This window comes from Scyliorhinus torazame, chromosome 6, assembly GCF_047496885.1.
Source record: "Scyliorhinus torazame isolate Kashiwa2021f chromosome 6, sScyTor2.1, whole genome shotgun sequence".
Lineage (NCBI taxonomy): Eukaryota > Metazoa > Chordata > Chondrichthyes > Carcharhiniformes > Scyliorhinidae > Scyliorhinus > Scyliorhinus torazame.
Window position 1 is genome coordinate 170,251,524 of NC_092712.1, and position 27,578 is coordinate 170,279,101.

Below are 27,578 nucleotides of genomic sequence, written 5' to 3' on the forward strand. Positions count from 1 at the left end.
CCATACACTTACCAGACCTGGATCACCTCCCAGTGCTGCAAAAGGTGCAGCACCTCAGGAACCGGCAAAAGCTGACGTACGATGCTCATGCTACCGATTTGCCTGTGCTATCTCTGGAACATGCGGTTCGGATCAAGCTACCTGATGGAGGCTGGTCACGGGTGTTGTTCGACAAGCTGCTCCCAGATCGTTTGTGGTTCATATGGCTGATGGCTCCATTGTCAGGCGCAACAGAAGGTCACTGCGCAACGTTGCCTGCCCACCACCAGATCCTACTTTTCCATATGTTGTCGTGCCTCCTTCGGACACCTCTCACCACGAGGCCACCAACCTGGCAACAATCCCACCTGTCAAGGCGCCGTCGTCCCCACCACCACTTCTCAGGCGGTTGACAAGGATCAGGCGCAAGCCCCAAAGATTGGACTTAGTTATTTATCTTGTAAATTTAGTTCTGCATCCGCACGCTGACACCTCTTATGTATATATTCATCCACTCGCCATTTAATGTAAATAGTTCTACATGTAAATACAGTCACATTTGCTCCAAGCAACCAACATTTTTATTTTTCTATTTTTTAAAAGGGGAGATGTCATGTCATGCACATAATGAGATACAGACAGGCAGTGACAGACACCCAGTACAGCCAATCAACACACAGGACAGAACACAACCAATCACCAGGCAGCACACCAGAAGGTGGTCTCCCACTATAAAACACACAAGGCATCAACACTCTGCCTCTTTCCACTGGTGGCAACTGGAGTGACAGTCAGGATGTATACATCAGTTAGCACCTTCTACACGTGGCTCAGAGCTAGTCTGGTTTAGTTAGCATGCTTAGATTAGTAGACTGTCAAACCCACAGTGAACTGTGTGCACTGCTAAACAAGTTCAATAAAGTGTAATTAACTAACACCGAAGTTTGGAGTCTACTTTCAAGTACAACTGCATCCAGTTGCAGTTGTGTTACCCAGGGTGATCAACACTAGAATTGGGTCTGCCATTTTTTTTCTAACTTCCAAATCTCCTTTTAGGGGAGGAAACGCGCCATCGTTGTAAGCTCTGGTTTGAGTTGTATTAAATTTCTACCTTACCACCTTCTCTGGGAAACTAGGGATGGCAATGAATACTTGTCAATGTGCCCACATTCAAGAATAAATTAAAAAAGATAATGGCTGATTTCTCTTTCAACCCGCCCAGCTGAAGCTGAAGTGGAGGTAAATCAAGGATTTGCTCTTCTGATATGCGCGCATAGAATTTACAGTGCAGAAGGAAGCCATTCGGCCCATCGAATCTGCACCGGCCCTTGGAATTAGCACCCCACTTAAGTCCACACCCGTAACCCTACTGGGGCTGGTTTAGCACAGTGGGCTAAACAGCTGGCTTGTAATGCAGAACAAGGTCAGCAGTGCGGGTTCAATTCCCGTACCGGCCTCCCCGGAATGTGGCGACTAGGGGCTTTTCACAGTAACTTCATTGAAGTCTACTTCTGACAATAAGGAATTATTATTATCTAACCTTTTTGGACACTACGGGGCAATTTAGCATGGTCAATCCTAACCTGCACATCTTTGGACTGTGGGAGGAAATCGGAGCACCCGGAGGAAACCCACGCAGACACGGGAAGAACGGGCATTGTTGAGGCTGAAATGTAAGTTAGATATGCCTCTGAGTAAATGAAGCATAATAGTTAAGCGTCCTGAAGAGAGTCGAACTTTTGCAAAATAATCTAACTTGATTCACAGTGCAAATAGGCGAAGAAGAAGAAAATGATGAGCCGAGCATAAATTAATCGACTGGATATTAACTAATATCAAAGAAATGAAGCAAGGGAGGGGTCTAACAAGTTAGAAAAATAATGCCAGACCCAATAATGAAAGATATCATTCAAGTTTTGTACATTCTGAATAGGAGTAAATGATGCACTAAAGTTCCATTGGCAAATAGAGATATTGATGGAAAAATGAGTGTTCTAAGCAAGGCATATAAGGAACATGGTGGAGGGTGGATATTTCACAGAAGAGAACTATGAAAGGTGTAACAATAGAAAAAAATGTGATGTGTTGGGTGCTCTGGATCCGTGGAACACATACAGGCCACCAACACTTAAAATAGTGCAACACTATTTTATTAAGTTAGAAACTGTTGAACATACTTTCACTGTGGGTTAACACGATGTTAGATTAAACTAAAGACCTAGGCCTGTCCTAACCAGTCTATGCACTCAGCACATGGTGAAGATCTGTGCTGTAAGCTCTGTCCTTCTGAGAGGCTGCATCCTGAATGAGCGGGAACTCTGATGCCCTCTGTCTATATAGTGAGTGTGCTCTAACTGGTGATTGGCTGCAGTGTTGTGTGTGTTGATTGGTCTTGCTGTGTGTCCATCAGTGTGTGTGTGTCTGCACCATGATATACTGGTATATATTATGACAAAATGTAAATTAAAATTATGAAGGCAAGAGGGAACATGATAAAAGACTGCCAGACAACTAAAAAAAATACAAGGACTTTTCTAAACAAAATAAAGTTGAAGAGGCATGTGGGTACATGTAGAGGGAAAGGAGAAGATCTATATTAAAGCACATGGGAATGACAGAGATACTAAGTATGTTGCCTAATTATTTACAGAGGAAGGTGAAAGTGAGGACTGCAGGAATATTTTATGAGGATGTGCAAGAGCCATGCATTTTTGGAGGTAAATATCCAAAAGGAATCTATTGAAAAGAGTTACTCAAACTTAAATGTTGGAAAGTCACCAGACCCAAATGTATACAACCCCGAATACTAAAGTTTGAAGGAGACAACAGAAAAAGATGATATGACTGAGGCATCTGTGATGGAACCACTTTTGTTTCCCAATACATTAAGGATAAAGAGCAATGATCTCAAAGATTATTACTATTACCATGGTACCAGGGCAAACTAGAAGGAACAATTCAGGAGACTACATGATAACACAGGCATGAATGTGAAAACACAGAGAATCAAGAACAAGAACATTTTGGGGAATAGAACAGTGAAAGGAAGTAAACTGTGGATGATACATTTCTTGGTAGAGTGGACGAACAGAGTGGAAGAGTTTTAGGAGTGCAAATATATGGGGTAATTTTCACCTTCACCAGCTGCGCGATAATCTGATGGAGAGGATCATCAGAGTCTGGTAGAGCTTGCTCAATCTTCATCCTAAAATACAAGGATGAAAACAGGGCGGGTTGATAGTGAGGAAGTGTTTCGCACTATCAGTTTCACGATTGACAAAACTGGTCACCCATCCATGTAGAACGGCCTGCTGTGCTGTTATTCCAATTAATCCCTTTTGATTTTTCCACTACATAATAATAATCTTTATCGTCACAAGTAGGCTTATATTAACACTGCAATGAAGTTACTGTGAAAAGCCCGAGTCGGCACATTCCGGCCCCTGTTTGGGTACACAAAGGGAGAATTCAGAATGTCCAAATTACCTAACAGCATGTCTTTCGGGACTTCTGATGGGAAACCCACGCAGACACAGGGCGAACGTGCAGACTCCACACAGTCAGTGACCCAAGCTGGGAAGCGAACCTGGGACTCTGGAGCCGTGAAGCAACAATGCTAACCACTCTGTTACCGTGCTGCCCTTAGCACACATACATACAAGCAACATATATAAACATAACAGTTTCTGTGCAGCGTTAATCACAACATTTGTAAAAATTAAAATCTATAGTTATGCTTATAATTTACTGCTTATTCTCAAGTTGCTTCACTTCTTCAGTGTTTTACTTCACCTTGCTGAACTGCTCCTTGAAGCAATGCATAACCATGCTTGAAGTTTTACTAATCTTTTCTAATTTATTTATTTCCAACTCTTTCACGGTGGTTACCGCTGTGAATTTTCTTTCCTGAGTGTTCTCTGCCTCCATAAGATTTTTCAGTATTATTAGGAAGGTAGGCAACGGCACAATACTTACTAGTCTGGATGGTCCATGTTTTCACAAGAACCTGAAATAAGTGCAAAACGTATTTAATGTACAGAAATGACAATTTAAATGACTATGTTCTATACATTTATCAGAATTAGACTGTTCTGTTTACTCACGACACAGATAAAGCATGCAAATACTTTCATAACCAAAGCAACTCATTCTTAATCATATTTAAACTTGTTTAAAACTTTGGTTAGACCATACTTAGAGTACTGTGGACAGTATAGTCTCCACAAAACAGGATTCAGAAGCACTAGTGTCACAATCCCAGTTGGGAAATAACTGTATGGGAAGATCCCAGAATGGAACCTTGGCTCAAAAGACTCGGCAGGATTCTCCGTTCCTCCACGGACAGTGACCCAGAGCTGGGATCGAACCTGGGACCTCGGCGCCGTGAGGCAGCATTACGAAGGATTCTCCATTCTGGAGTCGCCGAGGCAGAATTTGTGGACTTCCACAACAGCAAAACTGGTGCCGCGCCTGGAACAATTTAGCAACTGTTAAGGGGCTAGCACCAGCTCCACGTGGAATGATTCCAAGGAGAAAAAGGTGCGTGTTCACCAGGTTTGCGATTGGATTGGATTTGTCTATTGTCACGTGCACCGAGGTACAGTGAAAAGTATTTTTCTGCGAGCAGCTCAACAGATTATTAAGGACATGAAAAGAAAAAGAAATAAAAGAAAATACATAATAGGGCAATACAAGGTACACAATGTAACTACATAACACCGGCATCGGGTGAAGAATACAGGCAGTGTTAATGAAGTCAGTCCATAAGAGGGTCGTTTAGGACTCTGGTAACAGCGGGGAAGAAGCTGTTTTTGAGTCTGTTTGTGCGTGTTCTAGACTTTTGTATATCCTATCTGATGGAAGAAGTTGGAAGAGTGAGAGTGCCAGGTGGGAGGGGTCTTTGATTATGCTGCCCGCTTTCCCCAGGCAGCTGGAGGTGTAGATGGAGTCAATGGATGGGAGGCAGGTTTGTGAGATGAACAGGGCTGTGTCCACAACTCTGAGGTTTCTTGCGATCTTGGGCCGAGCAGTTGCCATACCAAGCTGTGATGCAGACAGATAGGATGCTTTCCAAGTTGGTGAGTTATTGTGGACATGCCAAATTTCCTTAGTTTCCGGAGGAAGTATAGGCGCTGTTGTGCTTTCTTGGTGGTAGCGTCAACGTGGGTGGACCAGGACAGATTTTTTTGAGATGTCTACCCCTAGGAATTTGAAACTGCTAACCATCTCAGCCCCGTTGATGCTGACAGGGGTGTGCACAGTACTTTGCTTGCTGAAGTCAATGACCAGCTCTTTAGTTTTGCTGGCATTGAGGGATAGATTGTTGGCGCTGCACCACTCCACTAGGTTGTCTTATCTCCCTCCTGTATTCTGACTCGTCGTTATTCGAGATCCGCCCAGATTTGATTTGATTTATTGTCACATGTATCAAAGTAAAGTGAAAAGTATTTTTCTGCGGCCAAGGGAACGTACACAGTAGACAAAAAAAAAAAATAATCGACAGAGTACATTTTGGTGCATCGACAGTGATTGGTTACAGTGTGGACAAGGCCAAATAAAACAAATCCACTCAAGTGGATAGAGCTGTGAAGACGGCCTATGGTGTGCTCGCGTTCATTAACAGAGGGATTGAATTTAAGAGCCGTGAGGTGATGATGCAGCTGTACAAAACTTTGGTAAGGCCACATTTGGAGTACTGTGTACAGTTCTGGTCACCTCATTTTAGGAAGGATGTGGAAGCTTTGGAAAAGGTGCAAAGGAGATTAACCAGGATGTCGCCTGGAATGGAGAGTAGGTCTTACGAGGAAAGGTTGAGGGTACTAGGCCTTTTCACATTAGAACGGAGAAGGATGAGGGGTGACTTGAGAGGTTTATAAGATGATCAAGGGAATAGATAGAGTAGACAGTCAGAGACTTTTTCCCCGGGTGGAACAAACCATTACAAGGGGACATAAATTTAAGGTGAAAGGTGGAAGATATAGGAGGGATATCAGAGGTAGGTTCTTTACCCAGAGAGTAGTGGGGGCATGGAATGCACTGCCTGTGGAAGTAGTTGAGTCGGAAACATTAGGGACCTTCAAGCAGCTATTGGATAGGTACATGGATTACGGTAAAATGATATAGTGTAGATTTATTTGTTCTTAAGGGCAGCACGGTAGCATTGTGGATAGCACAATTGCTTCACAGCTCCAGGGTCCCAGGTTCGATTCCGGCTTGGGTCACTGTCTGTGCGGAGTCTGCACATCCTCCCAGTGTCTGCATGGGTTTCCTCCGGGTGCTCCGGTTTCGTCCCACAGTCCAAAGATGTGTAGGGTAGGTGGATTGGCCATGATAAATTGCCCTTGGTGTTGGGTGGAGGTGTTGAGTTTGGGTGGGGTGCTCTTTCCAAGAGCCGGTGCAGACTCAGGGGGCCGAATGGCCTCCTTCTGCACTGTAAATTCAATGATCATCTATGATTAATCTAGGACAAAGGTTCGGCACAACATCGTGGGCCGAAGGGCCTGTTCTGTGCTGTATTTTCTATGTTCTATGTTAAATACATGAGCAAGAGCAGCATAGGACGTTGTGAATAGTGTTCTTACTGGGAACAGATCAGTCCGAAAGAGACTTGTTGAGAAGTCTAGTAGCTATGGGGAAGAAGCTGCTTCTATGTCTGGATGTTCAGGTCTTCAGACTTCTGTATCATCTGCCTGAAGGAAGGGTCTGGAAGAAGGCAATGCCCGGTGGGAGGAGTCTCTGATAATGCTGTCTGCCTTCCTGAGGCAGCGGGAGGTGTAGACAGAATCAATATGTGGGTGGCAAGCTTGCGTGATGCGTTGGGCTGAGTTCATCACACTTTGCAGTTTCTTGCGATCTTGGGCCGAGCTGTTGCCATACCAGGCTGTGATTCAGCCGGATAGGATACTCTCTATGGCACATCTGTAGAGGTTTGAGAGAGTTGTTGCAGACATGCCGAATTTCTTTAGCTTCCGTAGGAAGTAGAGACGTTGTTGGGCTTTCTTGACTGTTGCATTAACGCGAGTGGACCAGGACAGACCGTCGGTGGTAGTGAACGTCAAGAACTTAAAACTATCGACCATCTCCACTTCGGAACCACTGATGCAGTCGGGGGGGACCCGCGGCACCACAGTTCACCAATGATGAGCTTTGAGACCCTTCTGGACGCGGTGGAAGAGAGGCAGGCCCCCGGCCCGGGATGGAGGCTGCCAGCCGCCACCTTTCATCGTACCTGGGCGCAGGTGGCAGAGGTCGTCAGTGCCACGAGCAACACCATCCGGACCGGCCTGCAGTGCAACAAGAAACTGTACAACATCCTCAGGGCTGCCTGGGTGAATAGGCAGTACTGTGCATCTGGCACCAACCCCCCCGTCCCACACACCCGTGACCCACCCCACCCGACTAGGAGAGCGACCCTGCACCACATGCCCACACCTATACCGGCCTCCATGGCTGGATGCCCTGGTCAGAGGCCACCAGCTACCCATCCCTGGGCTGAATGCATCGGACGGTCTATCACTGTCGTTTTCTGTTCTACCCCCCTGGAGAAGGCTACCCACAGCCGCCGGGAGCGGGAAGGCCAGATCTGCGGCCCCTCACCATGGCAGAACAGAAGGCCCTGGATGTGGTCGGCAGACGAGAAGAAAGGGAAGTCACTGGGGTGGAGGTTGGCCACGGGCAAGGAAGTAAGACCCCGCGGAAGAGGGGCAGATAGTCTGGCCGCACAAACCCCTCAGTCGCTCGCTGCCTTGACCTGATAATGGTGAGTTTTGCCAGGCCCAGACGCAGGTGCATGAAGCGGTCCTCCTCCTTTCTCGCCCCTCTCCACACCAGGTACCCATAGATCATGAGCATGGGGCTGAAGTGCAAATCAAACTTCAAGAAAAGATTGGTTTAAAAACTAAAAAGTGGGTGCAGCCTAATACACCTGACATAGACTTGATCCACAGGCTAGTTACTCCATCGATCTTGGGGGAGTAAGAGTTCCCTCAATAAGGGGGCAGGGCAATCATTAATCTTTTCTGTTGTATAAATAGAATCGGCCAGTTAGGAATCGGCTTAGAGAGAGAACCAGTAGTGAACTACTGGGTCTGCAAATATTATTGTAAATAAAGTTAAGTTTGTTTGACTCACAAACTCGTGTTGGACTCTTTGGGGCCCTCACAAAAACACCAACCCCTTTAGGATTTCTTGGTCTCGAGTGCTGTGCAAACTGCTCACAATTGATTTGACTTTTGATTCCCAGACTGTATTAAAATGGTATCAGACATTCGATTTACCCTAGAGGCTGCTGTCCCACTTTAAATCTGGTTACTGCAAATGTCTCCTTAACTCAGAACACTTAGTTTAATCTTCCCTGAATTCTTCTGAACCATACCTTGCACTCTGTTCACTTAACTCCAGAGTTTTTAGACACTTCTCTTCATTTCTCTAGTTTCCTTAACCAGCCTGTTTCAGCATCTTTTTAAAACCATTACTCCATAGTGTTGTTTTTCTTCCAGAAAAGCTGAAATGTTCCCTCTCTAGCTTTCTAAACCAACTGCTTCTATTAGAGCTGTGAGAACTGCCTTCTCTCTTATAACTTACCTCCAACTGCAATCAAATTAGCAGACTAAAGCTTAAAAGTTTCTCTACCTTACAAGGCCGCAGTTGCTAAGCAACACCCACATGCTTATGAGTTTTATTTATTCTTCACACCGTAGCCCTAAGTACAATAGAAACACAGTTGAAACTTAACCAACCCCACATACTGATGCACGATCAATTGCACAAAGACTCGAGTTGGGTACAACTGAGGCTTTATTGCTCTAAGATGTGTAGCCTCCCACAGCAGCTGGAAAAATGGCTGTAGCAAGGACGACACACATATTTATACTCCACCTACTGGGTGGAGCCAGTAGGCAGGGGCTACTAACAAACCTGTAGGACAGGTCCTACCATACATCACCTAATAGAGGTGCAACAGTGATTTACCACATTCACCCCATTAAAATGGAGTCCGGTGGGGGTGGTGGAGAACTATGTACAACAAATTGTTTTCTTTTTACATTTACATTTACAACCCTTGACAGAGGGAGAAAAAAAAATGTCTTTTCAAGTCCAGTGGACCAGTTAGAGGTTTAACCGGTCCGGGGCCTTGATGTGCTGCTGTGAGCGACGTAGTGGTAGCGGAGATGCCGATGGTGGTCTGATGTCCGGTGCCTCCGGGAGTGTGCCGAAATCCTCTTCATCCTCGGGCGTGGGCAGGGAAAGGACGGATGATCCAGAGGGGGGTTGCTGCTGGGAGCGATGGGGGAGGGTAGATTGGCGCCGGGCCGGGTGAGTGTGTGTGTGGAACCTGCTGGTGCCAGGTCCCTGAGGGAGACAGTATCCTGGCGGCCGTCGGGGTACACCACGTAGGCATACTGGAGGTTTACAAGGAGCAATTGCACCCTTTCCACCAACAGGTCCGCCTTGTGGAGTCGCACGTGCCTGCGAAGCAGGACGGGTCCTGGAGCTGCGAGCCAAGTCGGGAGCGACACCCCGGATGTGGACTTCCTGGGGAAGGCAAAAAAGACGTTCATGGGGTGTGTTGTTAGTGGCGGTGCACAGTAGTGACCGAATGGAGTGTAGTGCATCAGGGAGGACCTCCTGCCAGCGGGAGGCCGGGAGGTTCCTGGACCGTAGGGCCAGTTGGCCGGCCCTCCATACCGTCCCGTTCTCCCTCTCTACCTGTCCGTTCCCCCGGGGGTTGTAGCTTGTCGTTCTGCTGGAGGCTATACCCCTGCTGAGCAGGAACTGACGCAGCGCATCACTCATGAAAGAAGGATCCCCTGTCACTGTGGATGTAGGCGGGGAAACCGAACAGAGCGAAGATTGTGTTGAGGGCTTTGAGGACGTTGGCAGACGTCATATCAGGGCATGGGATGGCAAAGGGGAATCTTGAGTACTCATTGACCACACTGAGAAAATCCGTGTTATGGTCGGTGGAGGGGAGGGGCCCTTTGAAATCCACGCTGAGGCATTCAAAGAGGCGGGAGGCCTTCACCAGGCGCGCACAGTCCGGCCGGTAGAAGGGCGGCTTACACTCCGCATAGACCTGGCAGTCCCTGGTGATTATCCGTACTTCCTCGACGAAGTAGGGCAGATTGCGGGCCTTTATGAAATGGTACAACCGTGTGACTCCCGGGTGACAAAGGCGTCCGGAGTCGGTCTACTTGTGTGCTGGCACATGTACCTCGGGATAGGGCGTCTGGGGGCTCATTGAGCTTACAGGGGCGATACAAAATCTTGTAATTGTAGGTGGAGAGCTTGATCCTCCACCAGATTTTATCATTCTTGATCTTGCCCCGCTGTGTGCTATTGAACATGAAGACTACCGACCGTTGGTCAATGAGGAGAGTGAATCTCCTGCCGGCCAGGTAATGCCTCCAATGCCGCGCAGCTTCAACGATAGCTTGGGCCTCTTTCTCGACGGAGTTCTCTATGGACTCACCAGGGAGTTGAGAGCGAATGGAGAGTACTTGTGATGCACGATCAATGACCACTAAAGCGAGGTTGTAGTCCAACTGAAGGCTTTAATAAGCTAGATGTTTCCCCCAGCAGCTCAGGTACAGAATGAAGGCTGCAGGGGTGGCACGGGTTCGTATACCCCACCTAGCAGGTCGGAGCTATCATACATTCTAACCAATAGAAAGCATACAGTTTCCACCAATGGTGCTTTAGCCTATCAGGTACCGTAATATCTATAATACCACAATGTGCCTGGCGAAGAGCGTGTTCGTCTTCTGAGCGTAATTCTCCTTGAGAAGCGTCATGGCTTCGGTGTAGATCGGCACGTCCTGGATTAGTGGAAAGATGCTGGAGCTCAACCTTGAGTAAAAGATCTGTATCTTTTCAGCCTCCAAGACAGGGGTGGACGCAGAGTTGATGTACGCCTCGAAGCAAGCTAGCCAGTGTTGAAAGTCCTTTTTGGCGTCGCTTGAATGCGGGTCCAGCTGCAGGCGATCCGGTTTCATATGGAGGTCCACCTTTTGAAAATCTTAGAGCAATAAATTGATGCATGATCAATTGCACAAAGACTCGAGTTGGGTACAACTGAGGCTTTATTGCTCGAAGATGTGTGGCCTCCCACAGCAGCTGGCAAAATGACTGCAGCATGGAGGACACACATTTATACTCTGCCTACTGGGCGGAGCCAGCAGGAAGGGACGATTAACGAACCTATAGTACAGGTCCTACCATACATCACCTAATAGAGGTGCAACAGTGGTTTGCCACACATACTAACACATTTGTCCAACATGAATTTAACTATAGGTTTTACCCATCCAGGCACAGAAATATTAAATTAAACATGCTTATAACTTTACTTGATTTCTAGTGTTTATCAATACAAATATAAATACTACCTTTGTTTCCTAACACTGGAGGAAGTGCAAAAGAAGGATGGTACAAGAACTGAGGGGGGCATAATTACTGTTAGTAAACAAATGTAGAGATTATTCTACGAACATTACTGATTCCATTGCATGAATGTCTTGCACTTGTTTAGTTTAATTTTATTAAGAGTTACTGTCTGAATTTAAATTGTTTTTCATGCTTTTTAATCTATAAGTTAGTTATTGTAAAAGTATTAAGTTGGAGATAACTTATACAGAATTAGATAGCACAGAAAAAGGTCAGCCGCCCCAACAAGTCTATGTTGATCTTCCTGCATCAAACTAGTCTCCTCCTACCTTTACTAACGTAACTGTTTATTTCTATACCCTCATGTATTTATCCAGTTTTTCTTTCGGTATTTGCCTCAACCATTATGTGATAATAAAACTCACATTGTCACCATTTGCTGATTAAAGAACTTTCTCATTGAATTTATTGGTATATATTGATGGCTCTAGTTTTAGACTTCCCAAATAGTGGAAACATCTTCTCTATATTGATCCTATTTGAACCCCCTCATAATTCAAAAAGCATCTGTCAGATCACTTCTCAATGAAAAGATCTAGAAAGGAGCATTAGCCTGCTCAATCTTCCATCATAATTGTACAGTCTCAGTTTTGGTATCATCCTTTTTGCACTTTCTCCAGTGCCTCAATGTCTCATGGAGGTCAGACTGCATCGAGTACGTTAAGTGTGGTCCAACAAGGTTCTGTTCGAATTTAAAATAAAATAACTTTTCTGCTTTTGAAGTCTATTTCTCCCAAAATGAACCCATATTTTACTTGCACTTGGCTTATTAATCCATGCTGCTACATTTAATAATTTAAGAATTTTTACCCCACATCACTTTGCACCTCCACCCCATTAGACTCCTATTTTCCAAGATATAGCTGGCCTCTTTATTCCATCTAACAAAATGAACCATCTCGCACCTATCCATAGTGAAATTTGTCATTTACAAACCTATTCTACAAGTCTGTCAATGTTTTCTTGTACAACATAAACAAAAAGTACTAGAAATACTCAGAAGATCAGGCAGCATCTGTCGAGAGAAACAATGTTACTATTTCAGCTTGAGAACCTTTCATCAGAACTCGCTTTTGGATTAATCTTTTCTTATATTTGTTATGTTAGTTTGCCTCATTAGCCTTCATTTGGTGTCATCTGCAAATTTTAATAGTTTGCTTCTGGATCCCAAATCTCAGTGCCAGCTGTAAATCATGTTAAATGTGTAATTCGGGCAATAATATATTAATTTAAAACAGTAGAAACAAATTGTGCAAGAAGAATAGATGCAGATAGAATATTCAATTGTTGTTCACTTAATAGACGTCTTCATTGGTTACACATTTTAAATTCTGAATTTTCCGGCTTATTTTTATGCATCACATTGGGAATCAATAGAATACTCAAGTTTCCCCACAGATCTACTCTAGGGCTGCACATAATTATCTTGGGGATGTGGAAAGCTTCTTACTTCTCCTAATCCATCCTTCCTCACGCACAGGGAGGGACAGACTACAAGTCTGTCCCTACGCTTCTCCATATTATTGCTCGACAAGTTTCCCTCTTGCGTCTAGCCTCAAGGTTGGTCTGATTCTTCAGAACTTTGAATGTTGTGTTCAGGGCCAGTGCATGAGTATTTAGATACTCTTCCTAGGCAAACCTTCAGCCTTGCACAACATCCCTACAATTAACTTGCATAGATGAAAACAGTAAAATGGCACTAAAATTTGTTCGCTGCCACTTCCACTCCCACACAACAGATAAAAATGGTCAAACCCGTGGGTAATTGCTATCTGCAGCCTGCCATCACTCCGGTCTCAGCATCCCAGTGATTCACAACAATTCCCTCAACCCTACTTACTAGATTCCTGCACCTCCTGCAAGATCTCAAGAGCCTCAACACCGCAGGAGCTTTGATTGGTTGAAAATGTGGACCTCTGAGGTAACTGACATCATCCATTCCCCGTGCACGTTAAAGTCTGTTTTGTTTATTTAAGTAATTTTGTGAACGGACAAACAGATTTTTAAAAATTTCACATCAACATTTTTATATTTCTAATTTCCAATCCAATGTATGAAAAAGTTTCATTCGTAGTGTGAACTTTAAAGCACAACCCTTATTTGTAGTTAAAGTTTGAATGATATATGAACAAAATATTAAGTTTACTTGTGTGACTGAATAGTTCACTGACACTCTGGTGAGGGGAGACAGGAAGCTGCAAATCCAAATAAAATAAGCTCACTCTGCCATTGTATCCCGGTTTAGTATTCTTTCAAGCACAACACTAATATTTTTAAATAATAACTTTGTTTCCCGAAGAATCTATTAATGAAGGGATCCAGCTTTACAGAATGTTTTGTTCTACACAGAGTTCTTGTCCTAGCCTGGTGTAGTTCTCCTTTATCTTTCCTTACTTCTCACTCTCTCCATTTGTACATCTCTCTCCTGGTCATTCTGTTTTCTCAATTTCTTTTTATGTCTCCTTCACTCCTGTGTGTGGATCTCTTCAACTATTGGTTTGGTCCATGTGCGGGTATGGAATGCAAGTGCTGGCAAATGGGATTAGAAATGGCAGATGAGGTGCCTTTCATGCGGCGATACAGACTCGATGGGCCGAACGGCTTTTTCTGCACTGTATTTTTCTGTGATTTCTGTGCGCACATGCGTGTGTCTTTCTCAGTTGGTCTCTCACTCTTCTGTTGGGGCGTTCTTTGCTTTTGGTCCCATCAAACTCTGATTCTCCCTCTTCCACTTTTTCTATCTCCCTGATGTGGTATGCTAATCACTTCCAATCAATTGGATAGTCATCAATGCCAAGGTAGAGTGCTTTCCTTGGGAAAGTTTTTTTTTTCTCCTTCTGGCTCCAGTTACAGCCTCCAACAAAGTGCTAATGTACAATTGAAAACCTGCTATCTTCATGCATTCGTTCAACTTTTCCAACACGTTCAAGATGATGTATGTTCATGAGAAACAACTATGGAGCAGGCAATTGCTTCAAACACAACCATAACACATCAACCTAGAGAGACAGAATTTGTGATTGGAGGAGCAGCTGTCTTTTCCGTGCCTTCATGTCCTCCAATCATAGTTCTACAGTCAGTTCCCACTGTAGCAGCTGGAACTGTTGCTTTCCCTTTGGGCAGCTTTGCAGTTGGCCTTGTGGTTGCAAAGGCCTTTTTCATGTTTAAGACCTTTCTTGGGATAAACTTCATGACTTCTGTTCAGTTCTGGTCTTCACCACCCCTCTCAATACTAGTCCTGAACAAAATTGCCTCCTAGTTCTCCATGATTTAGTCAAATCTCTGATCTCGATACCTCTTGATTTATGATCACAGAATGGTCACAGTGCAGGAGACAGCCATTATGTCTGCATTGGCTCTCCATTTGGACAATTCACCTAGTTCCACTTCCCTGCCTTCTTCCATAACTCTGAACATTCTTCCTTTTCAGATAACAGTCTAATTCCCTTATGAATGCTTCAATTGAACCTGCCTCCAAAGTGGATTCCAGACTCCAACTACCTGCCATGTGGAAAAGTTACTCTTTATATCACTTTTGCTTCTTTTATTAATGACATTCATTCTGCGCCCTCTTATTCCCGATCCTTGACTTTTGACTTCATCGTTCAGTAACTTATTCTTGTATTGGTGTGTGAGTGTATGATTTTATCATAGTATTCCTAGTCACCAGTATATAGAATTATGTTGACAGCTTATTGTATTTATTTGTATTTTTGCTGGATTAATTTTCTTTTACATTCTGTAGTTTCTCTAACATAATTCAGTATGTTACATTAACAGTGGCCCTGTGGCACAATATAATGGCCCAGATTTTCTCTACTAAAGGTGGAGGTAGAAGTAGTCCGACTCGACAGACCTCCTTCTATAGAAAGCACCCCATCAAAACCAATTTTCCCTTTTGGGGGTTGTGGGGGGGGGGGGGGGGGCAGGTGTGGGATTGAGTTGGGTTATCACCCCCAGAAGCGGATCAGAGTTGTCCACAGGGGTGGCCGAGTGCCGAGGCAGACTGATTAAAAGGCCTCCTCTGTTCTCTGGGACTTGCTCAGTTGTTTCGTAAAATTTTTGCCCCCATAAATCATCACCACCAATCTCCACCCCCCAAATAACCACTGTAAGCAGGCCTGGGTTTTAGATTTTATTTTAGTAGGATTTAGTTTGCCTGCTTAAATTGATCATTTTTAAGAGACTGTATTCTGCAAGGCTAGCAGGGTCACAGTCATTTTGTACTAACACCTTATATAAAAGAAGCCATTTTGCGATTTAAACACCTGCTGCCAAATTATGCAACATTTTAATATACTAACCACGAGAATTGTAAAGTAATTCATCAGTAGTTAATGAGAGTCAGATTATATATTTTTTCATTTTTCTACTAACATTCCGAACTGTATTTTAAACATGTTGTGAAAGAGTCTGGGATGCAATTGCATTATTTTGCCAAGACCTCTATCGAAACAAGCTGTCCTTGACCAAGTCTAGCCCTGGACCTAGTGAATAAGACATTTGTGCTGTGTTACGATAAAGAATACATGTTGAAAGAATTAATTGTCTTGTGTTGAAGTAAGCAGAGATGAATAAATCCAATAAAATTAACCCTTACAACCATACCGATCAAATTGCTGTTAACAATAACTTTGGATCAAGATGGTGTGATGCCAGAACTAGATAAAAGATGGTTTTGGGAACCATCTTATTTGTGTACACCAAGAGAAGGGAAATCAGTTGTAGTGCAATTTCTCAGGGACAAAAGGTACAATTCCTGTTGGCTTGAGAATGGATAGTGTAGCCCTGGGACCAGGAACAAAGGCAGAATTCCTGTTGGTGTGGATCCCGGAAAGTGCAGCTTCCTTCCAATGTAGAGGCAGAATTCCTGTCGGTGAAAAAGGTCAAAGTAGACTTCTGTTTCTTCGGAATTAGCCATCCATTTGAACTCATCTGAATTCTTGTTAAGTATACCTTTTCTCTTTTAGTTAATTGATAAGTGTACTGTTACTTTATCTTTTCTTCAACAAACTGGAGTGGTATTTCCTAATTCAGGAGAGCGATTCTCCCAAAAGGGAACAAAGTCCCCTAGCAAGTTTATCCGCTTGTTTTCGGCACTCGCAGTGCCGAGAAACAGTGGTTATTCAACGCGGCTCACGCTGAATAATGGGCCTGAACTGGGATCGCACGGCTGAGGCCGCATGTAGCCCCTTTGTATAGTTAGGGTCTGCTCGCTGGTACTCCACATTGTAACGATAGATCTCCGATCTCCGAGGGCCCTGAAACAATCCCCGACCTCCATCACAGCCCGAACGCACCTCGGGGGAGGTGCCAGAGGACTGGAGAACAGCTAACATGGTCCCACTTTTTAAGAACGGTTGTAGAAAAAAAGCCAGGGAACTACAGACCAGTGAGTTTCATGTCAGTGGTTAGGAAACTATACTGGAGAAGATTCTCAAGAAGAGAATCTATCTCCACTTGGAGAGGCAAGGTTTGATCAGGGATAGTCAGCATGGCTTTGTCAGAGGGAGGTTATATGTAACCAATTTTATTGAATTTTTTGAGCATGTGACCAGGTGTGTAGATGAGGATATTGCAGTTGATTAGTTGACATGGATTTCAGCAAAGCCTTTTCACAGAATTTACAGTGCAGAAGGAGGCCATTCGGCTCATAGAGTCTGCACCGGCCCTTGGAAAGAGCACCCTACCCAAGGTCCACACCATCCCCATAACCCAGTAACCCCACCCAACACTAAGGGCAATTTTGGACACGAAGGGCAATTTATCTTGGCCAATCCACCTAACCTGCACATCTTTGGACTGTGGGAGGAAACCGGGGCACCCGGAGGAAACCCATGCACACACGAGGAGGATGTGCAGACTCCGCACAGACAGTGACCCAAGCCGGAATCTAACATGGTGCCCTGGAGCTGTGAAGCAATTGTGCTATCCACAATGCTACCATGCTGCCCGTGACAAAGTCCCACATGGGAGATATATAAAGGAGACAAATGCACATGGAATACAGGATGATTTGATAAGGTGGATTCATAATTGGCTTAGCGGTAGGAGACAGAGGGTGATGACAGACGGCTGATTTTGTGTCTGGAAGCCAGTGACGAATGGCGCACCAGAGGTATCCATGGTGGGCCCCCTATTGTTCGTCATTTATATAAATAACAGAGATGACTATGTGGGGGGTAGGATCAGTAAGCCTGTGGATGACACAAAGATTGGCCGGGTGGTTAACAGTGAGGTTGAGCATCTTGGGTTCCAGGAAGATATAGACTGGATGGTCAAATGGGCAGATAAGTGGCAGATGGAATTTAACCCTGAAAAGTGTGAGGTGATGTACTTTGGAAGGAGTAATTTGACAAGGAAGTATAGCATGAAAGTTCTGATACTGGGAAATTCCGAAGAACAAAGGGAGCTTGACGCGTTTGTCTCTATAGGGTGAAGAAAAAAAAAGCATCTGGCACATTAGCTTTTATCAATCGGTGCATAGATTACAAAGCAAGAAATCTTGGGAGGTCATGATGGAGCTGTATAGAACTTTGGTGAGGCCACAGCTGGGGTACTGTGCGCAATTCTGGTCGCCACATTATAGGAAGGATGTGATTGCACTGCAGCGGGTGCAGAGGCGTTTCACCAGGATGCTGCCTGGGATGGAACATTTAAGTTATAAAAAGAGAGGTTGGAGAAGCTTTGGTTGTTTTCTCTGGAGCAGAGAAGACTGAGGGGTGACCTGATTGAGGTGTACAAGATTATGAGGGACATGGACAGGGTGTATCGGGAGCAGCTGTTCTTCTTAGTTGAAGGGTCAGTTACGAGAGGACACAAGTTCAAAGTGAGGGGTGGGAGATTTAGGGGAAAAATATTTTTACCCAGAGAGTTGTGTCTGGAATGCACTGCCTGGAAGGGTGGTAGAGACAAGTTACCTCACATCCTTTAAAAAGTATCTGGATGAGTGCTTGGCACGTCGTAACATTCAAGGCTATGGACCAAGTGCTGGCAAGTGGAATTAGGTGGGCAGGTCAGGGCCTTTCATGCGTCAGTGCAGACTGGATGGGCCAAAGGGCCTCTTCTGCACTGAAGCATCCTGTGATTCTATGGGAGGGGCCCCGCGCCCACGACAAGCAATCGAGCCCGATTGCGCACACGCATAAATGGTCACCTTGACACCGCCAACCTGGCAGTCCCCATGCCAGCTGGCAATGCCACCTGGGCACATTGGCAATATCAGCCACCTGGAACCCAGGTGGTACCCAACTGGGAGACCAAGTGCCGTTCCATAGTGCTGAATGCCACTCGCCCAAGGTCTCTGAGGCAAAAGAGTTGAATCGCCAAGCCTCAGGTACCTCGGAAATCTGCACATTAGAGTGAGGCTAGCTGTCTCGCTCTGATGTGCAGATTTGCTATCGTGGGTGGGATTCACATCACAACATCTCAGGAGATGTTGTTGAATCTCGCGAGGCGTTGAGAGCTGGATAGATCCCGGGAGCTGGGTCTCCTGGTTTTCAACAGCCACACTGCGTGACAGTGAGTAGCTTGGCCGTTGGAACGCACCCTCAGTGTCTTGAGTTTTTGCCTGAGGGTTATGGGTATGATTCCCTGGAAACATTTATGGTGAGTTTTTCAAGAAGTTTCTGCCGACGAGTTCCCCACCACTATCCAATGTCAGAGCTGGATTGTTCCACCTAGCCTGCCACAAAATCTTGACGGGCGAGACTCTGACAATGGAGAAGTCCATTAACCCAAGTCACCTTTTGGGCTCTGGGGAGTTTTTCACCGGTTTAGCCTGCCTCGCTTTGCTCCACTGCAATGAGGAGCCTCCCCAGGTCTGCAACCTGAATCTTGGGGCCGGTCTTCTCGGTGCCATGGCTGTGAGCTGAGTGGGGTTGGTTGTGCAAGTGCTGTTTAAATACTGCTTGACCTTGTTAACATGGGGAGGAGGAGGGGGGGGGGGGGGGGGGGGGGGGGGAAGCTGGCGAGCATGGTCCCAACGAATCAGCTGGCGGGCATTAATTTGTGATGAGAAGCCCATGGGGTCTCGTTAAGTGGACCAATTAACGTTGTATAGCGCTCCGGCCTCGCAGGGCTGAGCGCCAGAAAGCTTGCAGCAGTTCCCACTCACTATCACACTTGGAAATCTTTCCAGAGTATCATACTCTCATTGTCCAGCGACGGTTTACTGGATCACTATAATCGGGCAGCACGGTAGCATAGTGGTTTACACAGTTGCTTGACAGCTCCAGGGTCCCAGGTTCGATTCCCGGCTTGGTTCACTGTCTGTGCGGAGTCTGCACATCCTCCCCGTGTCTGCGTGGGTTTCCTCCGGGTGCTCCAGTTTCCTCCCACAGTCCAAAGATGTGCAGGTTAGGTGGATTGGCCATGCTAAATTGCCCTTAGTATTCAAAAAGGGTGGGTGGGGTTACTGGGTTGCGGGGAGGGTGGGCTTGGGTAGGGTGCTCTTTCCAAGGGCCAGTGCAGACTCGATGGATCAAATGGCCTCCTTCTGCACTGTAAAGTCTATGAAACTGGATAATGTGTCCTTGCAGGACTAACAGCCAATATGGCCAGCACATTCCTCCAGTCAATTGTCCTGATTCTGTGGTAACCTAGCAAGACCTAGTTTTTAGGCCCGATTAAAATTGGATGGTTTAAAAGAAGCCACAGACACTCCAGCACACAGCCCCACAGAAATTCGAACTGGACAAGTTAGAGTACACAACCAGCAGGCACAGTAATAAGTCTCACAACACCAGGTTAAAGTCCAACAGGTTTGTTTCGAATCACTAGCTGTCGGAGCACAGCTCCTTCCTCAGGATTCACCAGAGTCCAAAGCCGACATCTCCACATCATGACAACCAGCAGGCAAGCTGCCAGAACATGCCTGGATCTGCCCTGTCAATCACCCGTAGAAGATTATCACACGCTATTGATATAAGAAGTCAAGAACATAAGAACTAGGAGCAGTAGTAGGCCATCTGGCCCCTCGAGCCTGCTCCGCCTTCAATGAGATCATGGCTGATCTTTTGTGGACTCCGCTCCACTTTCCGGCCCTAACACCATAACCATTAATCCCTTTATTCTTCAAAAAACTATCTATCTTTATCTTAAAAACATTTAATGAAGGAGCCCCAACTGCTTGACTGGGCAAGGAATTCCATAGATTAACAACCCTTTGGGTGAAGAAGTTCCTCCTAAACACAGTCCTAAATCTACTTCCCCTTATTTTGAGGCTATGCCCCCTAGTTCTGCTTTCACCCGCCAGTGGAAACAACCTGCCCGCATCTATCCTGTCTATTCCCTTCATAATTTTATATGTTTCTATAAGATCCCCCCTTATCCTTCTAAATTCCAATGAGTACAGTCCCAGTCTACTCAACCTCTCCTCGTAATCCAACCCCTTCAAATCTGGGATTAACCTAGTAAATCTCCTCTGCACACACTCCAGCGCCAGTACGCCCTTTCTCAGGTAAGGAGACCAAAACTGAACACAATATAAGGTGTGGCTTCACTAACACCTTATACAATTACAGCATAACCTCCCTAGTCTTAAACTCCATCCCTCGAGCAATGAAGGACAAAATTCCATTTGCCTTCTTAATCACCTGTAAACCAACTTTTTGCAACTCATGCACTAGCACACCCAGGTCTCTTTGCACAGCAGCATGTTTTAATATTTTGTCATTTAAATAATAATCCCTTTTGCTGTTATTCCTACCAAAATGGATAACCTCACATTTGTCAACTTTGTATTCCATCTGCCAGACCCTAGCCCATTCACTTAACGTATCCAAATCCCTCTGCAGACTTCCAGTATGCTCTGCACTTTTTGCTTTACCACTCATCTTAGTGTCGTCTGCAAACTTGGACACATTGCACTTGGTCCCCAACTCCAAATCATCTATGTAAATTGTGAAGAATTGTGGGCCCAACACTGATCCCTGAGGGACACCACTAGCTATTGATTGCCAACACGAGAAACACCCATTAATCCCCACTCTTTGCTTTCTATTAATTAACCAATCCTCTATCCATGCTACTACTTTACCCTTAATGCCATGCATCTTTATCTTATGAAGCAATCTTTTGTGTGGCACCTTGTCAAAGGCTTTCTGGAAATCCAGATATACCACATCCATTGGCTCCCCATTATCTACCGCACTGGTAATGTCCTAAAAAAATTCCACTAAATTAGTTAGGCACGACCTGCCCTTTATGAACCCATGCCGTGTCTGCCCAATGGGACAATTTCCATCCAGATGCCTCGCTAATTCTTCCTTGATGATAAATTCCAGCATCTTCCCTGCTACCGAAGTTAAGCTAACTGGCCTATAATTACCTGCTTTCTGCCTACCTCCTTTTTTAAACAGTGGTGTCACGTTTGCTAATTTCCAATCCGCCGAGACCACCCCAGAGTCTAGTGAATTTTGGTAAATTATCACTAGTGCATTTGCAATTTCCCTAACCATCACCTTTAGCACTCTGGATGCATTCCATCAGGGCCAGGAGACTAGTCTACCTTTAGCCCCATTAGCTTGCCCATCACTACCTCCTTAGTGATAACAATCATCTCAAGGTCCTCACCTGTCATAGCCTCATTTCTATCAGTCACTGGCATGTTGTGTGTCTTCCACTGTGAAGACCGGCCCAAAAAACCTGTTCAGTTCCTCAGCCATTTTCTCATCTCCCATTATTAAATCTCCCTTCTCATCCTCCAAAGGACCAATATTTACCTTAGCCATTCTTTTTTGTTTTATATATTTGTAGAAACTTTTACTATCTGTTTTTATATTTTGAGCAAGTTTACTCTCAATCTATCTTACTCTTCTTTATAGCTTTTTTAGTAGCTTTCTGTTGCCCCCTAAAGATTTCCCAGTCCTCTAGTCTCCCACTATCTTTGCCACTTTGTATGCTTTTTCCTTCAATTTGATACCCTCCCTTATTTCCTTAGATAGCCTCGGTTGATTTTCTCTCTTTCTACCGTCCTTCCTTTTTGTTGCTATAAACCTTTGCTGAGCACTGTGAAAAATTGCTTGGAAGGTTCTCCACTGTTCCTCAACTGTTTCACCATATAGTCTTTACTCCCAGTATACCTTAGCTAGTTCTTCTCTCATCCCATTGTAACCTCCTTTGTTTAAGCACAAAACATTAGTGTTTGATTTTACCTTCTCACCCTCCATCTGTATTTTAAATTCCACCATATTGTGATCGCTCCTTCCGAGAGGATCCCTGACTATGAGATCATTAATCAATCCTGTCTCATTACACAAGGCCAGATCTAGGAAACTATTGCGGATACATTCTATAAACTCCTCCTCAAGGCTGCCTTGACCTACCTGGTTAAACCAATCGACATGTAGATTAAAATCCCCCATGATAACTGCTGTACCATTTCTACATGCATCAGTTATTTTTTTGTTTATTGCCTGCCCCACCATAATGTTACTATTTGGTGGCCTATAGACTACTCCCATCAGTGACTTTTTCGCCTTACCATTCCTGATTTCCACCCAAATGGATTCAACCTTATCCTCCGTTGCACCAATGTCATCCCTTACTATGCACAGGTCCATTGCCAGTAGCCTAGATTGGGTCAGACTTTCTGTCACCCAGGGTTTCTGCTGTTACCTTATATGGGAACAGGTTATGTGCAGCCCACACCACCGGAGATGGGACACCTGGGGTCATCAACAGGATCATTGGGTGCCGAGACCCCCTTCCTGATACATTATTGACAGAAATCCAGAGGAAATGGCAAAAGAGCATGAAGGGAGGAAGTTAAAAACAGGCACCCAAGGCACATCGGGAGTGAAGACTGACGAGGGAGGTGACTTTGACCAGAGCAGGCTGGCAGGCTAGGAAGGGGAGGACAGGGAGGAAAGGCCAGTGAGAACCCCCTTCGCGAAGACGGACAAGAGGAGCACAGTGATCGAATCCATAGCCCTACCAAGTCATCTTTGCGGATAGTATAAACTAATCTTGGGTACCTCTAGAATATATTTTGTGGGTAATTTACGGGTTAATTGTGTTCAATAAATATTGTTGAACTTGGATTTGTGTTTGTGGTTTGCTCTCCTCGTGTCAAAGACACCTAGGCTAGGTAAACCTTTTGAGCAAGCTAACAAATCGAAAGTATCTGAGGTTTTACAGATACAACAATTTTGCTCTTGGGGAAAATCCACATTGTATGGTTCAGAAAAGATTTATCTCCATGTTATCAAAGAATGTGTTGATCAATGATCCTAAAACATTGAACAGCAGAATAACAACAGAAACTGGCACTGTAATAACATAGGAGATTAAAAATTAGCAGAATAAAAGAGGGAACTTAAATTATAACTAAAATGTTACTTTTTATTTCCCCCACACGAGGCATTTGCAGCAGGAAAACTCAACCCATAGAAGCATCATACATGAACAATCATTCACAGCAATAGAAGGTTATTGATGAATGCTGCAACAAAGCTAAATAAGCAAACATAATAAATCAATACAGCACCAGCTGTGACTGAATCAATAATTCAAACGACAGATGCAGCAACTTAATGAATGGACATACTATAGATGGTATAATAAAGCGGTAGGCATCCATGAATTAAGAAATTCAGAGTGAGTAAATGCACAAATCAATAAATTAACACAGCAACAAACAGAATTGAATGAATGAAATAATGAAACAATGGAAAAGAAAACTCAGTAAATTAATGGAGCAATGTACAGCTTCATATTAATGAACAAAATAATGAAGCAACAGGAAAACTAACACATCAATAAAGAAGTAGTGGACATCGATGAATTTATGGAGAATCAGCCACCAGTAAATCACACAAGAAAATTTGTAAATTAATAGACCATTGAGTTAGAGAAAAAGAAAATCTGTAAACTAATAGCAACAATCATTAATCAATGAATGTACCAGCAGACACAACAAATAATAAGTTAACACAAAAATTGGCACCAGTGAATTAATAAATTAATAACCACTAGTGAATGTATAGAAACAACATCAAATGTCCATGGAATCCATAGAATCCCTCAAATGTACAGAAGGAGGCCATTAGGCCCTCGCCCACTTTCCCACCCTATCCCTGTAGCCCCATGCATTGATCATGGCCAATTCATCTAACCCACACATCTTTAGAAACTAAGGAGCAATTTAGAGTGGCCAATCCACCCAACCTGCACATCTTTGGATTGTGGGAGGAAACTGGAGCATCCAGAGGGAACCCATGCAGACACAGGGAGAACGTACAAACTCCACATAGACAATCCACCCAAGGCTAGAATCAAATCCATGTCCCTGGCACTATGAGGTAGCAGTGCTAACCACTGTGCGACCTGCCGAGATGAAGAACATAGAGGAGATCACTGCTGGGAAAAGCCACAGTGAAAAGATGCACTTGTTGTGGGGACCAGAGTGTACCGTACACCCGGAAAGCATATTTAGGAAATAGAAACTCTGATAACAACAACTACTTGTATTTATATGGGGACTTTAATATAAGTTATCCCAAGGTCCTTCACAAGAGCATTTTAAAACAATAGTTAATACTCAGCCACATTAGGAGGTGGCCAAAAACCTAATCAAAGAGGTAGATTTTAAGCTAAGTTTTAAAAGGAGGAAAGAGAGAGAGGTGAAGGGGTTTGCAGGGAATTCCAGACCTTAGGGTCTAGGCTGAAGACACAGCAATCAATGGTGGAGCAATTATAATTGTCGCTGTCATGAAGTCAGAATTAAGAGTGCAGTTATTGACTACACAACATTTAAAAAGAGTTGTGAGCAATTCAATAAAATTCAAGGACTAGCACAGTAAAGGAAAAGCCAGGCATGATTGGCAGAGGTAACAGCAAGGTCCATTTAAAAAAAGATATTTAATTTATTAAAAGCAGGGAGAAGTTGGGAGTAGGAAGTGATTTTGCTTGAATATTCTTCAGGGGTGGACAATATGCCAGTCCCAACTGGGTGACAATGTCAGCTGCAAAGTGTTGGAAGGCCAGGAGCATCTGGGACAGGCAATTACTTATATAGGAATAAATTATTGATTCAAGCAAATTACTGCGGATGCTGGAATCTGAAATCAAAAGAGAAAATGCTGGAAAATCTCAGCAGGTCTGGTAGCATCTGTAGGGAGAGAAAAGAGCTAACGTTTCGAGTCCAGATGAGCCTTTGTCAAAGGGTCAAAATGAATTATTGATGATCTTATAGAATTTTACATTGACATGAAAGCACAACTAAAAGATTATTGCCACAGGAAATAAGACTTGCAGACAGGAAGTCTGGAGCACCCACAAAACCTTTAATAAAATAGGAGTTGATCTCATATCGTCATAAAATCCATCTTGTATGAATTGCATGTTGGAAGTCAAAATCTTAGTGCAGTTTTCAGCTAAAGTGGGGTTGGAGACTGGAGTATAATTGAACCAAGGCACACAGATATTATTCTGTCCCATTGTATCTGTCCTTATTTTGTTATATTTTAATTATTAATTATTTTGTCCTTATTTATAATGAAAGCTATTAAACTTATTACGTTTTAATTACAATTCTCTCATCGCGGCATGGACTGGTTGGGCCAAAGGGCCCGTTTCCATGCTGTAAACTTCTATGATAATGTTGGTGTTGTCAGAATTTATGTAAAAAGGAGATAGGTAGTGCATGCATGTGTCAAATTAGGAGTTGGATTATATATTCTAAATGCTAACCAATTAAAATTAACATACACAGACTGCAACTAAAACCAAGAAGCTGATTTTCAATTCGAGCAGACAGCTACATAATCAGTTTGTAGTGTATTACACGGGTCAGATATACATCTGTTATGTTGTACAATAGTCAACTCTGAAAATGAAGGCATGTACAACTTTAAAAAAATAAAACAAATCAATAATTTTATATCTTTCCAATGCAGAGGCGACAATTGGGGTTGCTTTACATTTCCAGAAATCGCTTTAGTTCCTTTTTGTTCAAAATACATTCAAAAAAGATAATCTTCCCCAAAAAGCTTTGACACTTTTGTTTACAAATATACACCGCTATTTTCTTTCCAAAAAAGTACCCAGAAATTTTAAATAAAGACCTTTATTCAAAGGCAGCAATTAAACTTACTGTCCAGTCACATATGACACGTTCTCACGTGAGCCACAATACATCCTGGTCAGTGTTTCAACATCTGACCAAATACTCCCCTAAATTGCTGGGGAATATTCAGTAAATGCCAGCGATCGCACAGAAAAGGCTGCCAGCTTCTGCCATCTTGACGAATAACCTGCTATTGGAAAACATCACGTCCTACAGATACACAGCCGGCTGCCATACAACTCAGCCCTTCCCCTTCGAGGCCACCTTTTCATATGGAAGACCAGCGGCCGCACAGTTTACATCAGAAAACAGAGAGAGAGAAAAAACAACAAGAGAGGACAAAACAAACAAAACCTGTAAACTGGAGCCGGAATTAAACCAATTCTGAACACTCCTTTAGCTTCTCCCTGCTAATGCTTTCTCAGTCGCCAACATGAAAAATAATCCTCAATCCCTATTTGCCTTTCTGCCCTGTGCTTTAAATAATGCATTGACAGTCTTCCCCCCCTAGCAACAATATTTCAATTGGTTGGGAGGGATGGTCGCCACCTACCTGATGTGACTGCTACCTGTGTTGAGTGGGGCTGCACGGACAGGGAGGAGCAGCAGCTGCACACTCAAGGCGCTGAATGCGCCGCTCAGGTGTGTCTCTGACGCACGCGCGCATCAACAATGCCCGGAGAACACGTAGCATTCCAGCAAGCTGTCACTCAGCTGGTCATGTTCCACTGCAACCAATGCTGTCTCACACGAGCCTCTCCAAATGTAATATATACATATGCATGGTGACCCCGATTATGATGGTGCTAGTTCGATGAAAGATTATTTTTTTAAAATTCACAGCTAATAGCAGCTTGCACTAGCGCAGTTGCAGCCACCCACCCCCCCCCCGCCCCCCACACACACACACACAAAAAGGACCTCGCAATAAGGAGGGAAAGCAGTGAGGAGGCATAAAGAGGAAGGAATGGGTGGGCAGAGAGCAAAACGAGTGGGTAAAATGTAAATCAAAGGCACAGACGAAGTATTCCAGAAAACATTAGAGAACAGGGAGGGAGGTAGCAAGACAGAGGGAGCCAACTAC

The 27,578-nt window shown here is 44.2% G+C and overlaps 1 protein-coding gene across 12 annotated transcripts in view; it reads right to left on the reverse strand.

Annotated features, from left to right (window-relative positions):
* The window catches only part of ica1 (islet cell autoantigen 1), a 316,484-nt gene extending 289,335 nt beyond the window's left edge, over window positions 1-27,149 (reverse strand). For 4 of the 12 annotated variants that reach the window (XM_072509105.1, XM_072509100.1, XM_072509097.1 and 1 more), the window contains exons 1-2: window positions 27,048-27,149; window positions 3,955-3,985 (exon numbers count right to left, since the gene is read on the reverse strand). In XM_072509105.1, the coding sequence (XP_072365206.1) occupies window positions 3,955-3,971 (17 nt within the window). In that variant the 5' untranslated portion in view covers window positions 3,972-3,985; window positions 27,048-27,149. Of the gene's footprint in view, window positions 1-3,114; window positions 3,185-3,954; window positions 3,986-26,521; window positions 26,806-26,848; window positions 26,981-27,047 lie in introns of those variants that run through there. The other 8 variants (XM_072509101.1, XM_072509103.1, XM_072509106.1 and 5 more) reach the window with 8 other exon arrangements.
* Between the last annotated feature and the right edge of the window lie 429 nt (window positions 27,150-27,578).